The sequence below is a fragment of the Trichoplax adhaerens genome, genomic scaffold (assembly GCF_000150275.1).
Source record: "Trichoplax adhaerens TRIADscaffold_2 genomic scaffold, whole genome shotgun sequence".
In the NCBI taxonomy this organism is placed as follows: domain Eukaryota; kingdom Metazoa; phylum Placozoa; class Uniplacotomia; order Trichoplacea; family Trichoplacidae; genus Trichoplax; species Trichoplax adhaerens.
In genome coordinates, this window is record NW_002060944.1 from 7,220,542 (window position 1) to 7,246,392 (window position 25,851).

At 35.0% G+C, this 25,851-nt stretch overlaps 6 protein-coding genes across 6 annotated transcripts; 3 read left to right on the forward strand and 3 right to left on the reverse strand.

Annotated features, from left to right (window-relative positions):
- Positions 1–2,424: 2,424 nt before the first annotated feature.
- On the forward strand, positions 2,425–4,483 carry TRIADDRAFT_20947 (uncharacterized protein; the record flags this gene model as incomplete). Its single annotated transcript, XM_002109524.1, has 5 exons — positions 2,425–2,554; positions 2,812–2,906; positions 3,035–3,150; positions 3,467–3,717; positions 4,029–4,483. Coding segments are annotated over 5 exons (1,047 nt in total), but the record flags the coding sequence as incomplete, so codon positions are not given.
- Positions 4,484–5,353: 870 nt separating this feature from the next.
- TRIADDRAFT_53720 (uncharacterized protein) lies at positions 5,354–7,930 on the reverse strand (the record flags this gene model as incomplete). Its single annotated transcript, XM_002110066.1, has 8 exons — positions 5,354–5,417; positions 5,494–5,624; positions 5,850–5,951; positions 6,056–6,088; positions 6,496–6,570; positions 7,156–7,215; positions 7,585–7,676; positions 7,924–7,930. The coding sequence occupies 8 exons, from the start codon at positions 7,928–7,930 to the stop codon at positions 5,354–5,356; spliced, it is 564 nt and encodes a 187-aa protein (XP_002110102.1).
- Positions 7,931–11,242: 3,312 nt separating this feature from the next.
- Positions 11,243–12,724, forward strand: TRIADDRAFT_17307 (uncharacterized protein; the record flags this gene model as incomplete). Its single annotated transcript, XM_002109525.1, has 6 exons — positions 11,243–11,306; positions 11,819–11,840; positions 12,015–12,084; positions 12,200–12,309; positions 12,422–12,544; positions 12,646–12,724. Coding segments are annotated over 6 exons (468 nt in total), but the record flags the coding sequence as incomplete, so codon positions are not given.
- A 2,793-nt stretch (positions 12,725–15,517) lies between these two features.
- Positions 15,518–15,885, reverse strand: TRIADDRAFT_7110 (uncharacterized protein; the record flags this gene model as incomplete). The annotated part of the gene is made up of 2 exons (XM_002110067.1): positions 15,518–15,610; positions 15,709–15,885. Coding segments are annotated over 2 exons (270 nt in total), but the record flags the coding sequence as incomplete, so codon positions are not given.
- Positions 15,886–18,114: 2,229 nt separating this feature from the next.
- Positions 18,115–22,322, forward strand: TRIADDRAFT_53723 (uncharacterized protein; the record flags this gene model as incomplete). The annotated part of the gene is made up of 14 exons (XM_002109526.1): positions 18,115–18,208; positions 19,382–19,422; positions 19,673–19,793; positions 19,910–20,045; positions 20,152–20,257; positions 20,322–20,369; positions 20,490–20,559; positions 20,765–20,908; positions 21,035–21,131; positions 21,204–21,272; positions 21,361–21,589; positions 21,719–21,801; positions 21,892–22,007; positions 22,192–22,322. The coding sequence occupies 14 exons, from the start codon at positions 18,115–18,117 to the stop codon at positions 22,320–22,322; spliced, it is 1,485 nt and encodes a 494-aa protein (XP_002109562.1).
- A 573-nt stretch (positions 22,323–22,895) lies between these two features.
- Positions 22,896–25,186, reverse strand: TRIADDRAFT_20939 (uncharacterized protein; the record flags this gene model as incomplete). Its single annotated transcript, XM_002110068.1, has 8 exons — positions 22,896–22,992; positions 23,174–23,253; positions 23,351–23,452; positions 23,553–23,656; positions 23,742–23,850; positions 23,924–24,044; positions 24,211–24,275; positions 25,082–25,186. The coding sequence occupies 8 exons, from the start codon at positions 25,184–25,186 to the stop codon at positions 22,896–22,898; spliced, it is 783 nt and encodes a 260-aa protein (XP_002110104.1).
- Positions 25,187–25,851: the final 665 nt, after the last annotated feature.

Consider the following 25,851-nt stretch of genomic DNA (forward strand, 5'->3'; position numbering starts at 1 on the left):
ATTGTACAGTACAGTGTTGTACTGTACAGTACACTGTAGCTTTGGAGACAGATACTGTACTGAAGGTATCGACCAAAGTCATTTCTTAATGAATGTCGTGTCAACTGTCAAGTCACCACATACTGTAATTCAGTACCGTAGCAGTGAGTCACTTGTACTGTACTGTCGACCAAAGTCATTCCTTATGAATGTCGTGTCAACTGTCAAGTCACCACATACTGTAATTCAGTACCGTAGCAGTGAGTCACTTGTACTGTACTGAAGGTATCGACCAATGTCATTTCTTAATGAATGTCGTGTCAACTACCAAGTCACCACATACTGCACTGTAATTCAGTACCGTAGCAGTGAGTCACTTGTACAGTGTACACTGTACAGTACACATAGAAATGACTTTGGTTGACAGTACTGTACAATGTACACTGTACATTGTACAATACTGTCAACCAAAGTCATCTCTTACAAATGTCGTGTCAACCGTCAAGTCACCACGTACTGTACTGTAATTCAGTACCGTAGCAGTGAGTCACTTGTACAGTACTATACTGTCAACCAAAGTCATCTCTTACGAATGTCGTGTCAACCGTCAAGGCACCACATACTGTACTGTAATTCAGTACCGTAGCAGTGAGTCACTTGTACTATACTGTCAACCAAAGTCATCTCTTACGAATGTCGTGTCAACCGTCAAGGCACCACATACTGTACTGTAATTCAGCACCGTAGCAGTGAGTCACTTGTACTATACTGTCAACCAAAGTCATCTCTTACGAATGTCGTGTCAACCGTCAAGGCACCACATACTGTACTGTACTGTACTGTAAGTACTGTAATGCTGTACCGTAGCAGTGAGTCACTCGCCATTGCACCACGCACAATATGTTGATATGAAGCTACCCATTGTTCGCTTGACCTCACGCTCAATCAAACGCGTCTCACCTGCAATTGCAACTCAACTAACCCTTGCAAGATTGAAAGTGAATCCTGAGGCATGAGTTAACCCAACGAACGGAAAAGATTGAGAAACTGCATTAGATTACTGCAGCTAAGTAGAGTGGATCTCCAAAGTTTATTCAGCTAGCAACGATCGGAAGGGATTATTCCGCTGTTGTCTACTGTACAGTCATTGATGATTATCGCAGGAAATCACTGCTGAGTGTGTTGATCGCTTGAACATTTTGCAATTTAATCGTCCATCCCTGCTTGTTGATAGTATACTGCCAACTACCTGCTACCTATTGGATGAGATCGTCATGGAGGATCATGTGCATAGCGTTGATGTCCCTATACTTCATGATGTTTTCAAGCTGAAAATTAGCAAGAAAACCATTGATTGTGTTGTTGATTTATATCCTTCCCACATTGAATATCGTCAAGTCGATACACCTGATGATCAATCTGTCCTCATGGAAGGATCTGTCCAGTTTACAGACGCGATTGGTTGTCATACTGGTAGAAGGAAAAAAAAGAGCAGTAAAGATGACGTCTTTGCATACTTGACCATTTATTCCTATCCTCTGAAAGACAGCGGTAAAAAACGCCGTCGCACTTCAACATGTTTTAGAATCAATAAAAATGATAATGTCCGCCACAATCAAGATACTGCTAACTTATGGCGTGTTGCTATTTTATGCCGGCTACATGGTATCGATTTTAGCCACGGTTTGTACAATTCCTTCATGTAGACTGAAATCATTTGTTCCATGTAGACATGAAAGCTTGCTTTGACCAAAGTAATGAACTTGATCACATTGAAGCTGTTACACATGCAGACTTGTTAATAGTAGTCTACAATTCCTTCATGTAAACTGATGTCATTTGTTCCATGTAGCGATGAAAGCTTGCTTTGACCAAAGTAATGAACTTGATCACATTGAAGCTGTTACAATGCAGACTTGTTAATACTAGTCTACCATCGCCGTCGTCATCTTGAGTCATATAGTACGACTACGATCGTTATAAAGTTGATCTGCTGCAATGCAGACTTGTTCAGGCTAGGCTACAATCGCTATCACCGTATTGAGTAATATAGTACGACTACCAATAAAGTTTACATCAAGAGAGATGGATATGATATAACGAATGCAAACTTCATCCCAAATTACAATCGATGATACTACTATACTGATACTAGAAGACTTTTTTGCATTGCTATGCGTGACTGGATCACTGATACATTTCAACCAGCAAACAATCTTTTTTATCGTTTTGATTAGTCTGTACGAGTATGCAGCGCAGTATTGATAATAGAACTTAACTGTAGTTTCGTGAAGCTACCTTCTATTAGCTTACTATCCTTTGAAAAAATCTCTGTTCATGGCTAATCCATTGTACACTGACTAATCACCAAACACATTGTAAATGATATCATAACCTCGAATTTGTCTAAAATCTTAAAATTTAGAACTGGGAACAAATCAATATCCACCAGAGTACCGTTACGTTATTTTCGTGAATCCTAAAAGTGGTACAGGAAAGTCACGTAAGATCTTTAAAAATGCCCCTAAGAGGATGTTAAGAGAAGCTGAAGCCGAATACACTTTAATCACAACAGGTATATCATATTTAGAATAATGATAATACCGCTACAATGTACTGCACTACAAATCAATGATCAATCTTGCACAATACAAGCACTATGGATGCAGCAGCACAATGACCACTGTTGATAGATAAAGTAATATCAGTAATAGCGTTGTTAATTTACGATATAACTTAGATATGATGCATAGTATCCAATACATAGTGTTTGTAGACTAATGACGATATTGATGAATAAAATAATAATGTGGTCCCACCGTGATATTTCAGAAAGGCAAGGTCATGCTTATGATTATGTAAAGGAAATGAAATTAAATCAAGTCGATGGGATCATTATTGTCTCTGGTGATGGGTTAATCCATGAAGTAATCACTCATAATCTGCTTAAATACGCATATTATTATATTACAATATGATAGCTGCTAGTCTAGCAATATTTATGCCATAACTTGATCTAAAATTGTTGATTTAAATCGATCTGATTACAATCAAGGTTATTAATGGATTAATGAGCAGGGAAGACTGGGAGCATGCAATTAAGCTACCGATCGGTGCATTACCTGGTGGATCAGGAAATGCCTTATACCAATCGATTTTATATGAATCCAAGTAAGTATAGTAATTCATAATTCTTTTTAAGTAACTCCACATACTCGTAGATTATTGACATATCGAGTTGTATTGTCATAAAGCCATTCTAAATTGCAGCTCTTTAAGTGCATACAGTACATGCACTGTAAATGTTATTTATTCGTATAAGAGTGTATAACATTGTAATTACCTTTCTCATATTTGTAACAACTCATTTAAACTGTACAATTTAAGCTTCTGCCTGCTACTTGGTATGCATTAATATCCTTTACCCTAATTGAGCATTTATTGTTTTCTGTATCAATGAAATCATGTTTACTAGAGAACCTACCAGTATAACAAGCGCCATGTTTATGATAATCAAGAGATATACTACTAAATTGGATTTAGTCTCCATTACAACACTCAAAGATCAACGATACTCTTTTCTATCAGTTGGATGGGGTTTACTTTCCGATGTTGACATAGGTACTGAAAAATTTAGAAAATTGGGCACGGCAAGATTCGTTTTAGGCACAGTAAAGCATTTAACGAAATTAAAATATTATCATGGTAAATTTCAATATCTACCTAATCCAATGAAAGGTAATCAAAAAATTACTCAATGTTCACTCTAATTTTTATCCTTAAATACATTTTTACTACGATGAATATTATAGGCCATTACTAGCGTATTATGTGATTAGTGTTACTTACTCCTATGGATATACTTTTTTACTTTTATTACATTACTTAGAAGATACTGGTAATACATCATCTAATAACGCTAACCAGGTAATTTAAGGTGTAATGTCGAATTTCTTTCATCCTTAAAAATCTAATAAACAATCAGAGATCGCCATCTATGTAATTAACATGATTTCATCATTTACTATATTCTCAGACAAATGATACAGCTACCGCGGGAGCAACCAATAATACTGAGTCTAAGGCAGGCCCGAAATCGATATTGCCACCAATAAATGAATCTTTGCCTTCTACTTGGGAAACAGTCGAAGATGATATGGTTCTGTTTGGTGCAATCTACTTGCCATATTTATCAACAGACAACTTTGTTGCTCCCACATCTCGGCTAAACGATGGCATTATACACTTACAAACTATCGATTCAACTTGCAACAGAAAAACCATGCTAAAGATATTATCTAAACAGAAAGAAGCAGGCCATCTAGGCATGAGCTGCGTGGAGGTATTTCCTTGCAAAGCCTTTCGTTTAGAACCGATAACTAGCCCTGGAATTATTACTGTAGATGGTGAATGCGTGGATTATGGTACGATTCAGGGAGAAATCTTTCCCGGTTTAAGTCGAGTATTCTGTCGTAGGGCTAAGTCTAGTAGCAGTAGTAGTTAGATTTACTAAATTTTTTCAAAATTAAGCGTATAAGACTATCTTTTCAGCAGACTATTTCATATGAAATATTGCAATTTGAAAAGCAGTAAAAACTAAAGATTTAGTATGAAAATGGATGGTAAATTGAATGGATTGGATCGCATGCTGATTTCATCGATTTGCAACATCAATCTTATATAACTATTAGAATTATTAAAACATCAGCCTTATCTAAGGTTTACACTATATTCTACTTTCTGCACGTATATAACTGTTATACTGTATGACTATTAACCACAATTATAGACTTCCTGTATAATAAAATGGAACATAAGTTCTTAACATATTATAAAGAAATATCACATCATTTTATTTGCAAATATTAGCACTGCATTTATTCTAATGTTTATTACAAATATTGTGCCCATGTTTGATATCACTTTCAATAAAGATTTTAGAAGTTGAATGCACAAAATACTACTGTACGATGTTATGCAATAAAGCATGCAACTGTTGCATTGAATAATTTTTAGAAAAAACTAGTTAACTAGAAGCTATAAATGCATATTTGTTCACAAAGCTAGTAATGGCCATTACTGTTACCGATAAAACATGCTAGTAAAGTGGTATCTGATTACGTTAAGATAATGAAAAGAAATTACAGCTATTGATGTATTGCTCCAAAAAAAATCGTCAAGATGTAGCAGTTGACACGCAGTATGATCGTAAAGATTCAAAGTAAAATATTTAGATATCACAGTTCAACTGCGAACATGTACTTTATGAAAAAGCTTTCTGCTATACAAACCGTTTATTAACAAAGAATACAGTAATAGAATTAGGTAAGGTATACAATAAGTGTACAATTTTAAATTATATACATATAATTTTTTATCGGAACTGATATACTGTAGTATTATCTGCAGCCACGTGTGTCAAACTGAGAGATTGAAACCTATTGATTTAAAAAGTAGAGAAATTATCATAATGACATAAGGGAAGAACGAACAATATCATTTGTATATTTTTACCGTTCCGAATTTCGATGGTAGTAGTATCCTTCAATCTTTGCTTTTGACTTCTCGAAGCAAATATAATAAAATCCGGCAAATGAGGCTCCGTTAATATCTCTGACTGTGTGATCTGGTACCAAGAAATGTTCCTAGCAATATAGCATAAATTGGTACCAATTAGTTTTCAAGAATTTTATCCACTAGTCAAGTTGTGGATCTATATGGAAGTTATCCAAACGGACTATTATTCTATCGATATTAAACATGTTTCTATCTGCGTCATATACTGCAGTGTAACAGCAATGACAACTGTTGATATTTTGGCATTTTAGAAGAATATTTGGCTATTGCATCACAAGCCTGCTCATGCTAACCTTCCAACGCATAAATACACAGCCCAAGTTAGCTAATTCGTCGTAATTAAAATCATCAGAGTTAAAATTTTTAGAAAACTGAAGAAAGGGAGAAAATTTGTCCTAGATCGAAAAACATAAGACACATTCTAAAGTCAACGACTTGGGTATCAGTGTAAACACTTTTTCTACATCATTACTGCAGAAAAGAATGCAAAATCTTTTACCCAGTGTTTCCGATCGACATCTTCATCAGCATCCTATGAATAATCCAATTAAAATAGGTGAATGAACAAAGTCGTTCTCAAGCACTTGCTTTTATCTACGTGTTAGGAACTATACTTTAAGGTGGTTAAAGTGACATGTTGTAGTAATCGGTGATGCTAATGTTTGCATATCGCATAGAAAACTGATATACTAGTTAACCATAGCATTAAGTACTCGATAGAGTCCAAATGCGAATTTTGTAATAACATAGATTGCATAGGAACAACAATAATGATTGATCAACAAATTTCGCAATACGTCGATGATGTGATAGCAACAAAATCCATATTTAGGATTAAGATTAACCAATACGGTAGTATAACGCTACAATCAGCTAAGGAATGCTTGTATTTACGAATCAACTACACTATAAATATGTAATGTAGTATTTATATCTTACCCATTTTCGAGTATGAAAAGGATACTTTTTGCCGATTATTTCTCCATCAAAAAAAGTTGTCAGATAAGGGTATTCCTAGCAAGCATACGTAAGTGACAATAAGGTAAATACTGGCTTGGTAGGATACACATATCTCTTTTATGCATCGTTTCAGCATCATCGTTAGAAGATGTACCGATAAAGGACTCGATAATTAGATGGTTTAGTGGTGCTGAACAGTTTACACAAGTATAATGTTGTTTGCCTGCACTTTCTGAACCAATATTCTAGACTAGCTAAAGAAATATTGTACATGTACTGTAGTCTGTAGAGTAAAACCTATCTTGTTATGATTGATACTTAGTTCTGTAGTTGGCGCATACTGGACTCTGTACTGCGTAAAAATTGCCTTGTCTTATCTCCTAACCCTCTTTTGGTAATCTTAACACAGTTTATCTTCTGATGTAATTACTACTATACAATACAGTAACACAGCAGTTTTATCTAATCTGCAAGGTATGCAGATCCATTTAACGCATGATTACATTTACCTAAACTTGTACTACAGTACTGAAGAGTATTATGATTATACGTATTTTAATTGTTGAATTTATTATGGGTAGTCATTAATATAGCAATCAATATTGGAGGACGTCAAGGTAATTTTGTCGTATCACTTACATCAGTTAAGTTCTTAATCGTCAAGTAGCCACATATGAAAGAATTCTCCATATCTACGTTCTAAAAGAGGCAAGTTGGAATGCAAAGGTAGTTTAGAAACTAGGCATCGTACACAGGTTAGAAGAGTGATCTATCTACAACACTCGTCTACTGTATTCATGACCGAATTTGTGTCACATTACATGGTTATGATTATCGACATAAGAGCGATACGATTTTCCACTACGCTACCATAACAAGATAAACAAGTCTTTTTTGACTTCAACATAAACTGCCATCAAGAGTAAAATTGTAAGTATACTTGAATACGATTTCAAAAATGAATACTACTGTAGAATTTTGGATCATCGTTTGCTAAGGAACAACTTCATGATGGTAGTATCATGGAAATATTGATGACTGTTATTGCAATTGGCTGTAATCACGTACTTGCAGAATAATCTCCACATCGTAGCTATTGCCTTTGCTTTTTTGACTTCCAATAAATTTACTGCCATTATAAAGCAAGGAAGTGGACAACCCTGGTTGTTTAGAAAGAGGATAATAAACTCCCTCTTTCTTGCTTGTCTGATTACCGTCGATAAACTTCATTGACCACTAGGAAATGATTGAATGCGTTGCAGCAATGGAAGCCTCGTTATGCCTCTCCTGTCGTCGTGCTGAGCAGTCTGCCTGTCTGAGTGGTGGTGGTTTCACTTGGTCACGATTTTCTCATATGGATCGGAGACGCTTGAGCACTGGTGTATAGTGTACAATTCGCTATCCTACCGCCCATACTGTACTGTATGTAGTGTACTGTACTGTACAGTATATATACAGTACACGAGCTGTCTGCTTATTTCCAACGTCCTCCCGTACGGTTGATGTGTCCAGCTGTCTGTACAATCTGTAGCTGGTGCAGTTAGCATATTGCATTCCACCACATTGCATCAATTTGAAGGAAAAAAACATTTTCTGCTTTGCCTTGCTTTCGGTATTGAAATTTGAAATTGTAAAAGATCTCCAACGTAAACTAAGCCATCAACTACTAGAAATGACGATGTAGTAGTGTAGTCATTTCTAGTAGTTTATGACTCAATTGTAATCAGGTGTAACTGGAGTAAGTTTTCTTTCTTTCTTTTACCTCTACTACAACAGCTCACTACAGGACATGAGAGATTGCTCCATTATTTTTACTGTCAAGAGAAGGAAAAAGTTCCTAACAAGAGAGGTACAGTAATTCATCATGAAAGACTAGAACCTTCTCAATTTTAGTGGACAGACAGAATCAATTCTGCAATCAGTCAAGTAGTCCATGGAGTAGTGTAGAATGCATAGAAGATCCATTGCAATATTCTACTTACTACAACGTCACCAATGTGCCAAGGTATCATCAGCATTCGAGCACAAACTAACTTCATACTGTAGTACACTCTGACAACAGACACAGTATCGATTAGTATTGTCCACAACGTCAACGGACACAATCGATGATATCCGGTCATAATCCAGTATGTATTTGTCATGCGTACACGGTACATGGTGCGATTGAAGTTCATTGAACACATTGGCCGCAACACATACGCAACTAGTGTGACACTACAGTACTGTACCCAGTAGAGATAGTAGAACCCTACTAAGTCTGACACCGGACTGTCCAGTGTCCAGCCAGCGTCCAACCGAGCTCCAAGGCCGACAAACTACACAGTTGAGAATTTCGTATACGCAGTTGAGATACTACAATAGTACTAAGTCTTACACACGACTGTCCAGTGTCCAGCCAGCGTCCAACCGAGCTCCAAGGCCGACAAACTACACAGTTGAGAATTTCGTATACGCAGTTGAGATAGTACAATAGTACTAAGTCTTACACACGACTGTCCAGTGTCCAGCCAGCGTCCAACCGAGCTCCAAGGCCGACAAACTACACAGTTGAGAATTTCGTATACGCAGTTGAGATAGTACAATAGTACTAAGTCTTACACACGTCTGTCCAGTGTCCAGCCAGCGTCCAACCGAGCTCCAAGGCCGACAAACTACACAGTTGAGAATTTCGTATACGCAGTTGAGATAGTACAATAGTACTAAGTCTTACACACGACTGTCCAGTGTCCAGCCAGCGTCCAACCGAGCTCCAAGCCCGACAAACTACACAGTTGAGAATTTCGTATACGCAGTTGAGATAGTACTAAGTCTTACACACGTCTGTCCAGTGTCCAGCCAGCGTCCAACCGAGCTCCAAGCCCGACAAACTACACAGTTGAGATGGTAGAACACTACGAAGTATTACACACGACAGTCCAGTGTCCAGCCAGCGTCCAACCGAGCTCCAAGGCCGACAAGCTACACAGTTGAGATAGTACAATACTAGTAGTACTAAGTCTTACACACGACTGTCCAGTGTCCAGCCAGCGTCCAACCGAGCTCCAAGCCCGACAAAATATTGCTTACGTGTGACTGACGACTCAACTTTCTCGAACAATAATGAGGTCATCCTTGAAGCGCATCAACTGTACTGTATACTCAGTCTACAGCACAGTATACTCGTATATTAAGTTAAGACTGGGTCGCTTCTTGCTCACTCCATTCAACTTCATTCAGCTCGACATTTCGTTTCTTCTGCCTTGGGGCCTACTAGTGAATTCTCTCTAGATTGGTAAGTTTATTAGCCCAAATACAGTAGTAGTATTTGGGCGAAGAAAGCGGATAGTAGTAGACTTGAGTGTTGCCCAAGAGAATTTTCAATGAACGATAGTACTGTATATATCATCACCGTGTATTATTCACTGGTTTAGTAAGCAGTCAACAACAATTGACAGTCTGCAGTAGAGATGCAGTCGTGGATTGAGTAGTACCTTTAATAGCAACTGGACCAATCAAGATTCTAGTAGTTTCAACAAAGATTGACCTTATTGTTAGCTAAAGTCATTGATTGATCATATAATACCTGCTACGATAACGGCATATAGCCATAGCATAATATTAACTGTAAATCAATCCATCAATCAATTCATTGATTAATATCTTCCCCAACATCTTCCAAGTCTGGTGGTTATGAGAGTTTTTATAAAATAACTAAGCTTCGATAAATACTTGTACTACGTACAGTACTGTACTTGTCACTCAGTTCCAAATTGTCGACTTTCCAGAAACAATTGGCTATTGCAATTCGAAATTTGGAAAAATTTGATCAACTTGAGCTGTAAAATGGATCCCATACACGATAGCAATGTCATTATGACAAGCTTGTTAGTTAAATAAATATAATTCATACAACTCATTCATTTTGATTAGCCTTCAGCAATTCCGTATCGTGATATGGCTGTAGTACAGGCTTCGCATCGACGATACATTGTATAAACATATACAGTACTGTACAGTACTCCATATGAAAATTGTTTATATAAGTACTATGTACAATATACGATTGTACATGGTATGGTAAACAGCTTTCAATTTAGCATCGAAACGTTCTAGTTAGACAAACTAAACCTTCAATTTGAAATACTACGTACGTGCAAAGCAGAAGTGCTCTATAGTATGGAATCTATATGTACGTCTAGTGACTATGCTCTTCCACTTTAGTTTGCAATAGGAACTGCGTGTCAACATTTCATTTGCAACATTTACACCGATCGTAATCATCCCCGAGATAGACAAGCAATAAATTATATTATACTAATATATAAAAAAAATCGCAGTAGTGAAATTAATGATGACTGACAAAGATAGAAATTACTCACAAGTCATAACAATAGTTATGTAATGGAATACAAAATAAATATTCGTCTACAGCTGAGAGAACACTTAGAATTGAATAAATCTTCAACTGCATTAATAGTGCTGCGTAGATACTAGCAAGTAATCATAAATGTAACCCTACCAAATGTACCATAGCATGAGTAGTTCCCGATAATTATGTCAGATTTTACTCGATAGTGATTTCTTGCATAGGCATTCTTGGTAAGTATGATCGTGAATAGATTAGATTACAGTAATTATATTAAAGAACTGCATCATTTGAAAATTTGTGGATATGGATACTAATGTTGACATCCAATTAGGATTAGAAGCAACTTAATCGATTGCCTGATTCACTATGCCATTGGTACAAGTCTATATATATGACTTATCATTCGGCCTTGCAAACCAAATGTCGCTGGCTATGTTAGGTTAGTACATGTAACGGGCATCGCAACAAATGCATACCTAGCAACAATAATTATAATATATAAATGCATGGTTGATGGTATAGGATACAGTCAAAAATAATACCTTTAAAATTACACCATTGTCATGTCACAACAATTATTCCACAATCAATCTTATCTATTCATTGATATGGATATGCCATGCATTCTGAGAATGGTTCTACAATAATATGTTGACCGTTAGTATTATATCAACTACAGAAATCTATAGAATAATAGACCAGTTAGGTTATAAATTAGATACGTAAATTACATCGATCATCGTACGCAGTATAGTCATTGAATAAAAAATTGATTACAGTATTTAAAACCTATGCTGTAGACAGGTTAATAGGTATGCATATTGCATTTGCTACATCCAAGTGATGTACAGGATTACGTGGTATTCAATTGCTTAATATACACAAGTAACTAGTAAAAAATGATCGAAAATTTATCACCGAGTAATGTTTTATTTCTATTCTTATTCATAGGTCGGCACATTGAAGGCATATGGTATGGTATATTTGCGAGTATAACAGTTATATGTAAAATAATATTTATAGCTTAGAGATTAATACCTCATTAATATAATAATACTACTGTACATTCTGGGAAGTCTATCAGATATTATAAATTTATAGGTTTGAAACATTGCATTCAAATTTAAGATTAAATCTGTTGTGATAGGCATACAAGTATTGTCCATTTTGGCCGCGAATACTTCTTTAGTAGCCGTGGCATCGAAAACTGTGCTCCGGTAAATTTTAATTTCGACCGACTCTTAATGACTCTATATGTACAAATACTATTTCAAAATGTATACATCTATAATATTAATTTTTTAACTCGACATTATTGTCAATTAATTTCAGGGTATGACAGCTATAGGTCAGCCGCTTCGCAAACACGATTTGGGTGAATCTCAGCTTGATGCCGACATCTTCATGGAATATTTAACCACAATTGGCAATGAAAGGTTTAGGTCGGTATCTGCTAGGCTATCCACTGCTAATACACTATCATTACCATAATTACTATATTTCTTTAAAAAATGACTTTTGATTAACTTTGCAATATTTTTTCATCTCTGAAAGGCTTGGTACATATGATCTTTTCAATCACAATTGTAACACGTTCACTAACGAAGTTGGTCAATTTTTGACCGGAAATTCTATTCCATCATACATCACCAATCTACCTAGTGAAGTTTTATCCACGTAAGATCACTAACATATAGTTTACAGTTTTTTTTATTAAATATTGACAATCACTTGGGAGATTAATTTGTAGATATAATTGTAAACTTATCGTCAAATAGACCCTTTGGTGGTATGATACGACAATTTATGAGCTCTATGAATGATGGACCGGGTGGTGGAGTACCGATTAGTTCGCCCGTGAATACCCAACAGCTTCTGCAGCGTCCTGCTGAACCTACTAATCAGCTCCCTGCAGGATCAATATCTAGTAATCAACAAAATATGGTCTCTAAAAGCACAAGTAGACACAGCGAATCGACAAGTAGCGGTGCCCAAGAGTAATGAAACCCTTAATAATATAGTTTATGATAATACATGTTTAAAGTCAATTCATTGAGGAGATAGCAATATTGGCTTGATTGCAAATTTATTCTATAATTGATAGAGGGATTGTCACCGCTCCTGTTATCTTTTCGGAAGATTTAGATAAAGTATACTATAAATGATATGTTTTCAATAATTACATACAGTAGACTGAAATATATGTTTATCAATTCTAGATTCAATCATGTATAAAACAATTAAAAGAATCGCTAGAGAATCATAATGCAGATGTGGTTGAACGATTAGATCGTTACTTAACAAATCAAAACCATTCCACGGAAAATGAAATAGAATTGGTAAAGCAAGCCTTAATTCCTGGCCTTTGTTAGTATAAGCTGTTATTATCCAAATTTGAACTTAACATAAAATAAACTATCGTAAAAAATTTAACTGCTGACATATCAGCGATTGATTCTGTTTTAGCCAATTTAACAAGGGCAAATTCTGGAATTGATAATACCTCGTCTAGTACATCAACCAAAATCGCTGCAACCGTTTTAAAATATTTGGCAACTAAGGAATCTTCTTTGCAGTTATTTTGCGATAATTATGGTACACATTCAACATACGAGTATATGCACATATGTTCATATTAAATCATAACCTAAATAACTACTACATTAAGTAATTAAGTACATTAAAATTGAGGGATTGTTTAGTAATTATTGAAACCAGAGTATAGTATTTATACTACATTAACGAAATGTAAAAGTAGGTAGGTACGTACGTATAGTTGCACTTGGTTACTGTTGAGCATGTTATTACTTTCTATACTATAATCGTAAAAATACACAACATTTTATTTATTAATATGGCTACAATTTGTCTCCTATTCAGAAAATTTAATTCTTGTTGTTGCTGACGCATTTTCAAGTGTTACTGTAATGGAGGAGAAAGTTGAAATTGTCAAAATGGTATACTAGTGTAATTTATACCTCTAAGTGTTGATAGTCGTAATATTGAAAACCTTCAATTTTTATTTCTAATATCCTACTTTAAAATATTTTGTATTTAGCTATGTAATGTTCTAGCCAAAGCATATGGGGCAAAATATTTAACGTCAAAGAAGCAATATTCCGTTAATTCTAACGGCTTTGTTTTCCCTGAAAATTTGGTTACATCTATAATAGTTTCCTGTCTACTTGATGAATCCATTCAACTACAAAATATTGGCAGTGCTCTTGTTCTGAATTTCGCTATTGCTAATGTTCGTATTTTATTCAGTTCGCTTGTAACAACTTTTGTCATTACTATTTACCCTAATATGGTTTTTTCTCGCTTCTTAGCCAAGTGAAGAAGTTAGCTTTGAATGTGCTAGTGCTCTGATAGAGATGATGCATCATGAGCTAAACTGGGTTTCCGCTCATTATAGTCTTTCCGCACTAAGCCATTTATTGCATAAGAATGAACAGGTACTGTACCTCAATATATTGATAATAGTCCTCGAGTTGTTATAAGATACGAAATGGAAATTGTATTATTATTTTACTTTAAATATGACATCATACAACTAAGATGTACTGGTATACTCGTTCATTTGGCTCTAGATTATCCACCTTATTGAAGCAACCGAGTTAGATACTGAAAAGATATCCGTGCAGCATCCAAAACTACGAGACATCTGCCAAAAAATTGCAATACATAGCCAATAGATCCCTTAGGTATCCATTTGTGTCATTCATAACTCTACCCTATTTTGAACTCTATTTATGTAGCTTTGAAACTAATCATTATAATTCTATATTTATCCGCGGTGAAAATCTATTTGACAATGCACAATATTAATACGTAAAATAAATCAGTTTGGTTCTAAATGCTATAAAACTGCGTTGTAAGGTTAGCTTGTTGAAAAATATCGAGAATAAAGAGAGTATCATTTTATTCGTTTTGGCTCACTGGTTGATAATACAGTACATCGTTTTTTACTGACTTTTAAAGCCACTTAGATTGTCCTAATTGGCATAAGCTATAAGTTAAGCTATTATTATATATATAATACAAGAGTGTTATGACGATAATTTCAAGAATGAAAATCGAGATTAACGTCAACATACAGTATTTCGAAGGATATATTAATAAATGGGTGTTGTGAAATCCAAGAAAGCATAAGACCCAGAAGATGCTTTGAGAATGTACCCTGCACTGTAAACATATACGCGTTCACAATAGATGGCAGGTTAACGCAATCAATAGATTGTCCTTTTGTGGTTGACGGTTGAATTTATAAAAAATAGCGTAATGAAAACTCTAGTCTATTGAATTTTCTAAGTCATCTTGATCTTCATCTTCAGCACTATCGCAATTACTATCCAACTGTTCCCTGTCAACGTCACATTCAGTGTCAGCAAATTCTTGGTAATCATTATTGACATCAGTAGTCGTTTTGAAATCGTCTTCAGAATCGTCATCTAAATTATTATTATCGTCTCCATTGTTTATGTGTTCGCTATCATCATCCACTTCTACTTCCATCTTTGAGTCCTGATCTTCATTTGATAGACTTTCAAATTCAGCTTTACTTTCATCAGGATCATTTGTAGTTTCCTCTTCTTTTACCTCAATTTCATTTACTATGTTCTCTTTTGTATCTTCAGAAGGAGTTAAAGTTTTCGCGGCTTCGCCATCAGCCTTTTTATTGTTGTAAATCTTCAATTCTTCTTCATATCGTTTTTTATCTCTTTCGTACATTTCATAATATACCTGTATATGTTGGTGTATGAGCATGTTACGGACTTGAACACAGAAATAGACGGTCTATATCATAATATTTAATGAAAGATACTGACAAATAACTATACCTTTTTATCAGCACTTGGCAATGAATTCCATTTATTACTAAGAAATTTGGTTAAATCATGATAGCCAGAGGAGTCGGCTTCTTCTTTTTGAACGTCTTGCGGTAAATTGCGCTTTTCTTGACAGAAATGAAAGAAAGCGTTGGCAGGTTTCTTAGGTGCGTTAGGGTCTCTTTCTTTTTCTTGCTTTGCATAACCCTTAATCTTAAATTTCTTGGCTAACATTTTACCATTCATTGGATCACCTAAATTATAATGACCTTTCTTTACTTTGCCTTTTGTTTCTTCTTCACTGGATATTCCATCCGTGACATCAAATAGGTCCCCACTGTGACCAAGTATTTTCTCGATACGCTTTTTTCTCTCCTAAATCATTTGTAGAATGAGATCTTGTTAAGTAAAAGAGTTCAGAGATACTGTCGGAAGTATTGAAGCATGTAAAAAAGAAATGTCGAAATTGAGGAAAATGATGTAGTTAGATAAGAATTAGCTCACGCCCTATACTCAATTTTAAAGAAGGTATTGGTATTGAATACCAAGGTTTATTTGTAATTTACACAAAATTACTCGCTTACAAGTTATTTGGTTTTACCTGTAAAAGGACATCGATATTATCATAGTTATCATGATGTTCATCCAAACGTTTCACAAGAAACCTATAACAAGAAAATGCGGTTAGCTGCAGCTATTATCACCATCGTTTTACATGCATCAAATATATGCTCTATTGATGGTAAAATGAAAGTATAAAAGTATATGAATTCTATCCTAAATTACGGTTTATACCCAATAGGCTATCATGGCCAGTTTTAAATCAATTGAATTTATCATAACTTTTTGCAATAATATCAATCTTACTGGCGGTAATATACGTACTGTATATACAGTGTACCGTGTCATCATCATTCAACACTGTATTATAAGAATGTAATGTAGAGTAAGAATACTATTTTGAACTAGGAAAATCACAACTAGCTATCTCTAAGCTACAATTAGTCCTATTTTTATATCGCATAGACGAGATCAAATGGTTAGAAATGATTAACTTTACAAACAGTAAGATATTCGTATATCGATCGGACTACAGTAGATACGGGTGATTGTCAACAATTTCTTGTCGGAAGCAAGTACGACGATTGCAATCTTTGGCTAAGAATCATCGCTTCTAAGTGAAGTATTTCTATATGACATTGCATTCTGACCTAGATCATTCATACTTGTATATGTATAACTTACTGCCTCTGTTGCCGTAGCCGGAGTAAAACACGTCTGCTTTGTAAAAGTCGATAACTTAAGCGTTCATTGAACTAAAGAAGAAGACAAAAAAAAAAGGAATCCATTAGAAGAGTGAACATCCTCTCCACACTGTTCATTTCAATCTTTTGCCTATCTATTTGGGTGAATATTTCGTACATTTTCTATCTGAGAGCATCTCTGAAGCAGTGCATGATATACTTTACGGTATTTCACTTCCGAATCCATTCTTAATCAGAGTGGAAACTAGAAACAGATTGGTGAAGAAGAGCTGAAGAATCTGTTAATGTCGATGAAAGTGCCCTTCCAGGTTCTAACCAAGCTGATTCAATAGTAACGAATCCGATGTTTACCATTCGTTTACTGCCTCGCTTACGGCTGTTGGCTCGAACCCTAGCCCTTGATACTCAATATCGTACAGTACAGAACAGCACTGTACGGCGGTTGTACTGTACACTGTACACTGTACTCGAGTGACACTTAAACACTTCATTCTGTATCTGCTAGCCTCAACTAGACCAGAGTTCGGTTCGGTTTGGTTCGATTCAAACCTTTATAATCTACAGTATGCCCTCAACCATAGTGTTGTGTATTACTGTCTAGAGCTAATACTAACAACTGTATTGAAAGTTGGTACTACTCTCACTTAGCATAGAGACAAGAAATTGAAGACGTAGTTGAAGTTATTGTAAAACTAACTACTAACTCCACTCTCTCTCTCTCTTTATCGTATTGAAAAGTGGCGGCTTATATAAGTACGCCGTTGAGACTTGAAATGCATTCTACTATAATTCGTATTCTAATGGGTAGTTTGTATCACAGTCAATTCGCTACAGTAGTTAGTATTACATCGTACAGTACTGTACAGTACAATCGAACAAATAGAGCGTAGTACTGTACACTGTAGAAGATATACTGTACAGTGCTGGAGTGCGTTAAAGCCCTTGCAGTTGAACTCAACGTTATTGACGATGCTATCGAGCGATGGAGATCCATTTCGTCTATAATAAATGTTATTTAACGATGAGGTCGGTAACAGATAGAGATAATTAATAGACTGTACGCGCATAGAATACTGTGTAGAGGACTGTAGTATCCACAATCTTTCCAGCAATGAATACAAGCAAAATCCGATGCTGGATGCAAGCTAGCAATATGGTGAGGTTTTGCATTCGGTCATGCAGTGATCGTCCTAGTGATTTATATCGCAGTACTGTATTTGCAGTCTCCTCAGGCCATGGCGTATCAGGTAATCGATGATGAGATAGAGATAATGTTAACAGAGTGAAATACACACGATAAGAAACGCTGTAAAATTGCTCTGCTTAAGCGAATGAAGATCATTGCGTATTTCTGCTGTAGCAGACTCGGAATACGCATTTGCGTTATCTTACAGTACATGGATTCAGCTAAAAAATTTCAGTACATATTGATACTTGCATAGGACTCCCATAATAGGAGTATGATACATCCATAGTTCATTGTGTATTTCTACCTGCAGCAGCACATTAGATAAGACGTACAATCATACATGCATACCTAAAATTTCATTATTATACTGTACACTTACATATGAGTACTGTATTATGCACTCATAGATCTTTGCATGTTGCTACTGCAGCTGTATATGAGCTAAGACGTACAATCATACATGCATACCTAAAATTTCATTATTATACTGTACACTTACATATGAGTACTGTATTATGCTCTCGTAGATCTTTGCATGTTGCTACTGCAGCTGCATATTAGCTAAGACGTACAATCGTACATGCATACCTAAAATTTCATTATTATACTGTACACTTACATATGAGTACTGTATTATGCACTCGTAGATCTTTGCATGTTGCTACTGCAGCTGTATATGAGCTAAGACGTACAATCATACATGCATACCTAAAATTTCATTACTATACTGTACACTTACATATGAGTACTGTATTATGCACTCATAGATCTTTGCATGTTGCTACTGCAGCTGCATATTAGCTAAGACGTACAATCATACATGCATACCTAAAATTTCATTACTACACTGTACACTTACATATGAGTACTGTATTATGCACTCATAGATCTTTGCATGTTGCTACTGCAGCTGCATATTAGCTAAGACGTACAATCATACATGCATAGCTAAAATTTCATTATTATACTGTACAGCACATTTGCATACGAGTGATATGTATTCGTAGATCATTGCATATTTCTACTACTGTACGTACACTCACACATTTGGGTAGTACAATTGCAGATGCAATTGATCACCATATTATGCCAGTGCATCACCACCATAAGTAGTCAAAGCATATGCAATGGACTAACAGCTACAACTAAACCAAACACTTTATTACACTTTAACATTGTTATAACAGCGATATTAAATAACCATACTGTAAATGCCTTTTATCGTACCTAGGTGTTGCTGTTATAAGAGTAACAGGACCTGAGACTTCTGAGGTAAACCAAAAATTTTTCATGCTATGAAGTATTGTGAGTGTTGGCTCCACATGCTCACTTGCAATTTACAGTAATTTATTATGCAATAACTACATTATTGTAGACTAGCTCATAGACAAGCTAACCTTAACAAAAATATGGTACATGCTTGTAATTTAATAGCGCAGGAATAAGACATCAAGTCTATGCACTCTGATATACTTTGCATACACTTTGTAATAATATCGTCCAACTACTGTACTATTGCTAGGCTGTCAAATTGATGACGAAATCCGATAATCTACCAAAACCCAGATATGCATCCTTACGCAAAATTTATCAACCTTCAACAGGAGATCTTGTTGATAAAGGCTTAATTTTATGGTTTCCAGGTCGAAAATCTTGTATTTTGATGTTACGATGAGACTGTTCTACAATCATAATACATTTCAAATCAATCATTTATAATGTCGGTAATTATAGTTTCAAATTAATTTATTATTTTCAGGGCCTAATAGCTTTACTGGTGAAGATCTTGCAGAATTTCAGGTTCATGGTGGTTCAGCTGTTGTCGAGGGCATTTTAACTTCTCTGTCAGAGATTGATGGTTTATATCCTGCAATGGCTGGCGATTTTACTCGAAGGTTGATGACACAGCCATCTAACACCATTTAAATTAAGTTACAGAAACTTGGTTAGGGTTGTTGGCATCTAATATTTCTATTTTAACTCATCAAATGAAACGATTAGAGCTTTTGAAAATGAAAAGTTAGATTTGACTGAAGTAGAAGGATTAGCCGATCTAATTCATGCACAAACAGAAGCACAAAGAAAGCAAGCACTTAGACAAATGGATGTAAGACTCTTTCCTTAATGTTATTTATTTGATTCTATTACGTATAAGCCTTACCTTTTTCCAGGGTCATTTGAGTCAATTATATAAGATATGGAGTAAAACTCTTTTGAAGGTAACATTAACCGTAGTGGCTTGTTGACGAAAAAACGGATATTCACGTTATTTAGCTAAGCTCAATCAATATGAAACTAACGTACCGATCATTCAGTAAAAGAAATTTTAATATTCGTAGAGTGTCGCTGATATTGAAGCTACCATTGACTTTTCTGAAGACGTAATAGAAGATGGTATATTGACTAATGGTATGAAAGTCATAATTCTCATCCTATGTATGCATTTGCTACTTTATACAATTTATCAAACCCAAGTTAAGAATTAGCTTTACAGAGAATCAGTATGATCTACTGCTCCTATGACCCAATCAAAGTACAGCTTGTACGCTGAGATAATTAATGCTTGATTTCTTTATCGAATTGATCTAGTAAACATATCAAACTTTATTAATAGTAAAAAATTCCGTCAATAAACTTGCTAAAGAAGTTCGAAATCACTTAGAGGATGGAAGAAGAGGAGAAAAGCTCCGGTCAGGAGTTAATGTTGTTATAGCTGGTCCCCCAAATGTTGGTAAAAGTAGCCTGCTTAATTTACTTTGTAAGTACAGTAGCAGACGATCATGGAGTATAGAAATATATATGTGCCACCACTATACTCGTACTGTATACGGTTGCATGCATAAATTAAAATGAGGTTGAGAAGATTCATTTTCGTCTATGCTAGGTCAAAGGCCGGCAGCTATCGTGTCTCCACTTGAAGGTACCACTAGGGATGTTGTCGAAACTGCAGTTAATATTGGCGGTTATCCGGTATTATTTAGGTAATTAGATCGCATTTTGTGGGCATTTACTACCTTATCTGCATATCAATAAACTTATAACACCATCTACAGTGATACGGCTGGCATCCGTCAATCGATTGACCCTGTTGAGAAGGAAGGAATAAAACGCGCTAAATCTAAGTACGTTATTTACTTCTGTTGTAGATAAATTCTTGTTTTAGTGATCGCTATATTCATGCTCTTTTAACTATGTTCTTGAATTCACTAGAATTTCCGCTGCAGATTTTGTTTTAATCGTTCACGATCTTTCAAAGTATAAACACGTTGATATTGATGGCTTGCTAGAATCACCCTTGAGGATGTTAAACACAAATGTAGACGAAAGCACAAGTGCAGATTTCGATGAAAATATCGAATATCTAATGATTTTAAACAAGGCCGATTTAATAACAAATAATTTAGCAGTACAGATGAAAGAAGCATTCAATACTAAAGGGGTATTTTCTATAAGCAAAATTTTATTTTTATCATATCGACTGTACATCATATAGTAAATATGTTGTTAACATCTTTGATATAAAGCAATGAATGATCAGTTAATTTTAATACTAGGTTTATCGTAATAGGTAAATGCTTGTATAATTTCTTGTGAAACTGGCGACGGAATTGAGGATTTCATAAATATCTTATCTCAAAAAATGAAAGACATGTACGATGTTTTAATTTTTAGATTATCTCCTTAAAAATATGGTATTTAGTTACCGTGAGATACCTAATTACACATGCCTTTGTATAACAGTTGTGGAGATCCAGTAGTTGGTAACCCTTCCATAACTCAGGCTCGTCATAGATTTCATCTAAGGGAAGCGCTAAATTCGCTGGAAATTTACTTAAGGATGGCTCACGACGGTTTTGGTAAATTCAAATAGTAAAAAGATTTATTGTAACAATACATCCGAGCATATTATATCTGCAACAGTTTGAAAGCTAGTGTGCATGTCATTTGTGTCACAAAACTAATATTCTCAGTCTTTCGATTTGATTAAAGTCCTAAATGCCGTATAACTTCTAAAACTACTGCCGTATGTTGCTATTGTAGAAGATCATGATCTAGTGCTAGGTGCTGAAGAACTAAGAATTGCATTAAGAGAACTTGGTCGTATTACTGGGAATATCGGAACAGAAGATATATTAGATGTTATTTTCCGAGATTTTTGTATCGGAAAATAAATTGTCATTGATAAGCAATGTCGGGCTATTTTAAAATTTAGCAGTTTTAACGTTGCAATCTCTATCTACTCAGAAATTCATTGACACTAAGAAAACTTGATCGTATGACTGGAATAGCGAAGCAAAAAGATGTACTAGATCTTATTTTTAAAGATATTTGCATTGAGAAAATAATCTGTCTCAGATAGGCAGTACCGGAGAGTCTGGATTGCTCATTTTAGAAATTTTTAATATTACAAATCTCTACCTCTTCAGCGAGTTAATTCGCATTAAAATCATTCTCAATAGTACATCATACAATATTGATTTTAAGTTTGTAAACAATAATTTATTTTTTAGTATAATATGAAGAAGATGAATAAAATAAAAATGATGTGTGTGAAAATCTTTCATAGTAGCAGACGTCAGGATCACATGTTAAATTTTCAATTCAAAGCTTTGGAGTAGAAGTTATACCATCACGTAATCTCCAGTAAACTTCATTTCTACTATCATAAGGATAATTTATTTATCTTAGGTACTATGTGGCAAAAAGCAACTTTCTCGTTAGTATAAGGGTTATAATCTATCAAGCTAAGCTTTCGCTTTAAAATTATTTTTTTCTTCGCGAAGGTATCCCATAGCTTCGATTCCGCTCTTCTTTCCGGTATGCTTTCTTACATTATTAGTGCTAATTTCAAATACATACGATTAATAGATTAGTCTCGTAAATCAAACAACTAATTCTGCTCGAGTAAACTTATTATTCATAATATAATGAACTAATAAATTCACAGCGATTAATTATAGTTTATTTATATGACATCAGCCTATCTCATACGAACTAGTTAATCAAATCTGTTATCTCTTACTTGACTCTCATAAAAGGATTATAAGACAATTCCTCCGCTATTGTTGAAGGGACAGTTACTAATCTGTTCGCACGTTGTTTCTAACCATTCGATTAGATTTATTAAGTCAAAGACAAGCATGTAAAGAGTAATATCAATGATGAACTATTACCATCCGGATAAGAAGAAAAATCTTACCTTAACCCATTCTAATTTCTTCTGAATGTCTACATTATCGGGTTCTACATGGATTGCAAATATTAAATTGCTAGCACTGTATTCATGTCCACAGTAAACCCTCTAATTAAATTAGAAACTAAATGTTATTTCACCCAAAATAATATATTACATTGTTCATCAAAACTATAAGCCATAAAAAGTCAATTTTCAATTAACGTACAGTCGAGGAAGGTAATTTTCCTAAAATATTACAAAGTGCATTATACATCTGAGCTGGTGTTCCTTCAAAAAAGCGGCCACATCCTCCTACAAAGAGTGTATCTCCTAAAAATATAAATCAGCAGATGTTATGCTTTTCGATTCATTTCAGAAAGTACTACAACAATTTTTAATCTTAATAGTTTTCAACCTGTAAATACAACTGCAGATTCTTGACTGTTAGGATCAGATACAAAATAGCAAATATGACCAGAGGTGTGACATGGCGTTGCTAATGATTTGATAACAAGAGAGCCAATCTGTAAGATGGGAGGAAATTTGTCAGATCACGCCATTAAAAATATCATGCTAATAGTTATCAAACAAGCTTACATTAAATTCTTCACCGCCGGAAAGTTTTTCAGTCAAAGAACCGATTCTTTCATCACCCCCGTAAACCTTCAATTTCTTAGAAACCATGCCGACTAGTTTATCATTACCTCCGGCATGATCCCTACATTAATAAGATTACTCTAATTAATAAATCACATACTTACGGAAATTGTTAAGTTTTATAACATAATTATGATCACAAATTCCAAGTTGATCGCACACATTAGACGAGAATACTGTTATTATAGCTGATTTAGCATCGACAGTAGGCATACAGTTGCTCTTACCAATGATGATGAGTGGTTATTACTGTAGTTAAATCGACCTTCCTGTTATTAACTGCAGCTAAGACCTGTCAAAAAAAGGAGAAATGCCCAAATTAGGTTGCGCTATACCTTTGCCTACTATTAGTCCTTCCTTCCTACTACAGAGCAGTAGGCTCATTTTATCGTAAATTGCAGTTATAGTGTCTGGCCAATAATAATCGCTGAATACTAATACAGTAAGCGTGTTGCAGTACTTACTCTTCATATAGAGTAACATAGGCATAAAGCGATGAATCAGATCAGCGGATTCGTAACAAACGTTAATTAATTATCTGCGTCTTAGACCCGATCTTTAGGGTTCAGAAGTGATGATGGACTAAATAAATAGCTAAAGTTCAAGCCTAATTCATCTATTTCATCTACTATTAAGTGTGCTAATTGTCAGTGTACTGTATTCTACTGTAGGATTGCACTTAATATAGCATTATATATAAACAATTAAAACATGAAGTGGTCTAATCATTAGTGATTAAGAATTGGTAAGTACCAAATAATAGCTAAAGAACAATCATAATTTATGTATTTCATCTACTATTAAGTATATTAAGCGTATTGCACTGTAATACTACACTTTTAACAGCGCAATATAAATGTGACCCGATGAATTCTTCTAGCGATACGTATCAAATATCATTTGTATCTTAGACCTGATCTTTAATGATTAAGACATGGTTCTATACGCATACTCGATCGTTAACTAATAACTAGGGATCAATCTTAATGTATTCACTACGTGTAATAATTCTATAATAATTGCGGCTTGATTCAGTCACAACAAATGACAGTCTACTGCATACGATGTTAACTGAGAGAATTTAACTTATGGCATTACTTTTTCCGGTTCGACTGGATCAACAATAGCAGCTTGATTGGTTTTGGGATCGGTTAACAGATACATATAATTATCCTGTAAGGCTGGAATGACATCAATCTTCATTTCTTTCGCTGATTGATTACTATACCAAGAAGGGAAAGAGACAATTTTCTGTGTTGGACTTTTAGCGAGGCAAGAAAGAGGGAAAGCTCTTCTAAAAACGCTTGTCACTGCATGAAGAAAAGAATTGGTTATGCAATGGAAGATAGCATTGGCAAAAGCCATTGCCATTTTTCCTTTCCATCAAACTTAACGACATCACTTGCATAATTTACCTCGTCGACAACTAATTTTACACCAATCCAAAATGATAAGATGGCTATAAAATCAATTTACCTGGCACAATGCTGAACATTCAAGGAAAGATTGAGTAAAGTAGTCGAACGTTTATTCTTCAGTAGGGTTTACGCCCTCAATTTCAAGGTAACTAAGCACCGGTGCACCGGTAGTATCCAACCAGAGCTCTCTGACCTCTGATGGATTTGTTGTGTACATTGTCGTGACATTGTACTATACTACAGTAGTGTTCATACTTGCAATACGAGTACGCAACCATACATGAAATAGCATAAGGGTAGCCACCAACATAACATGAGCAGGCGGCAGTATATTACATCGTGCAAACTGTGCAGTAGAATGCGCGATACTCGACTGATTTTAAGAAATATGGACAGTGGATTTCAGATTGGAGTAGGATTAGGCGAGTTGATTTTATTTACGATTTGCGA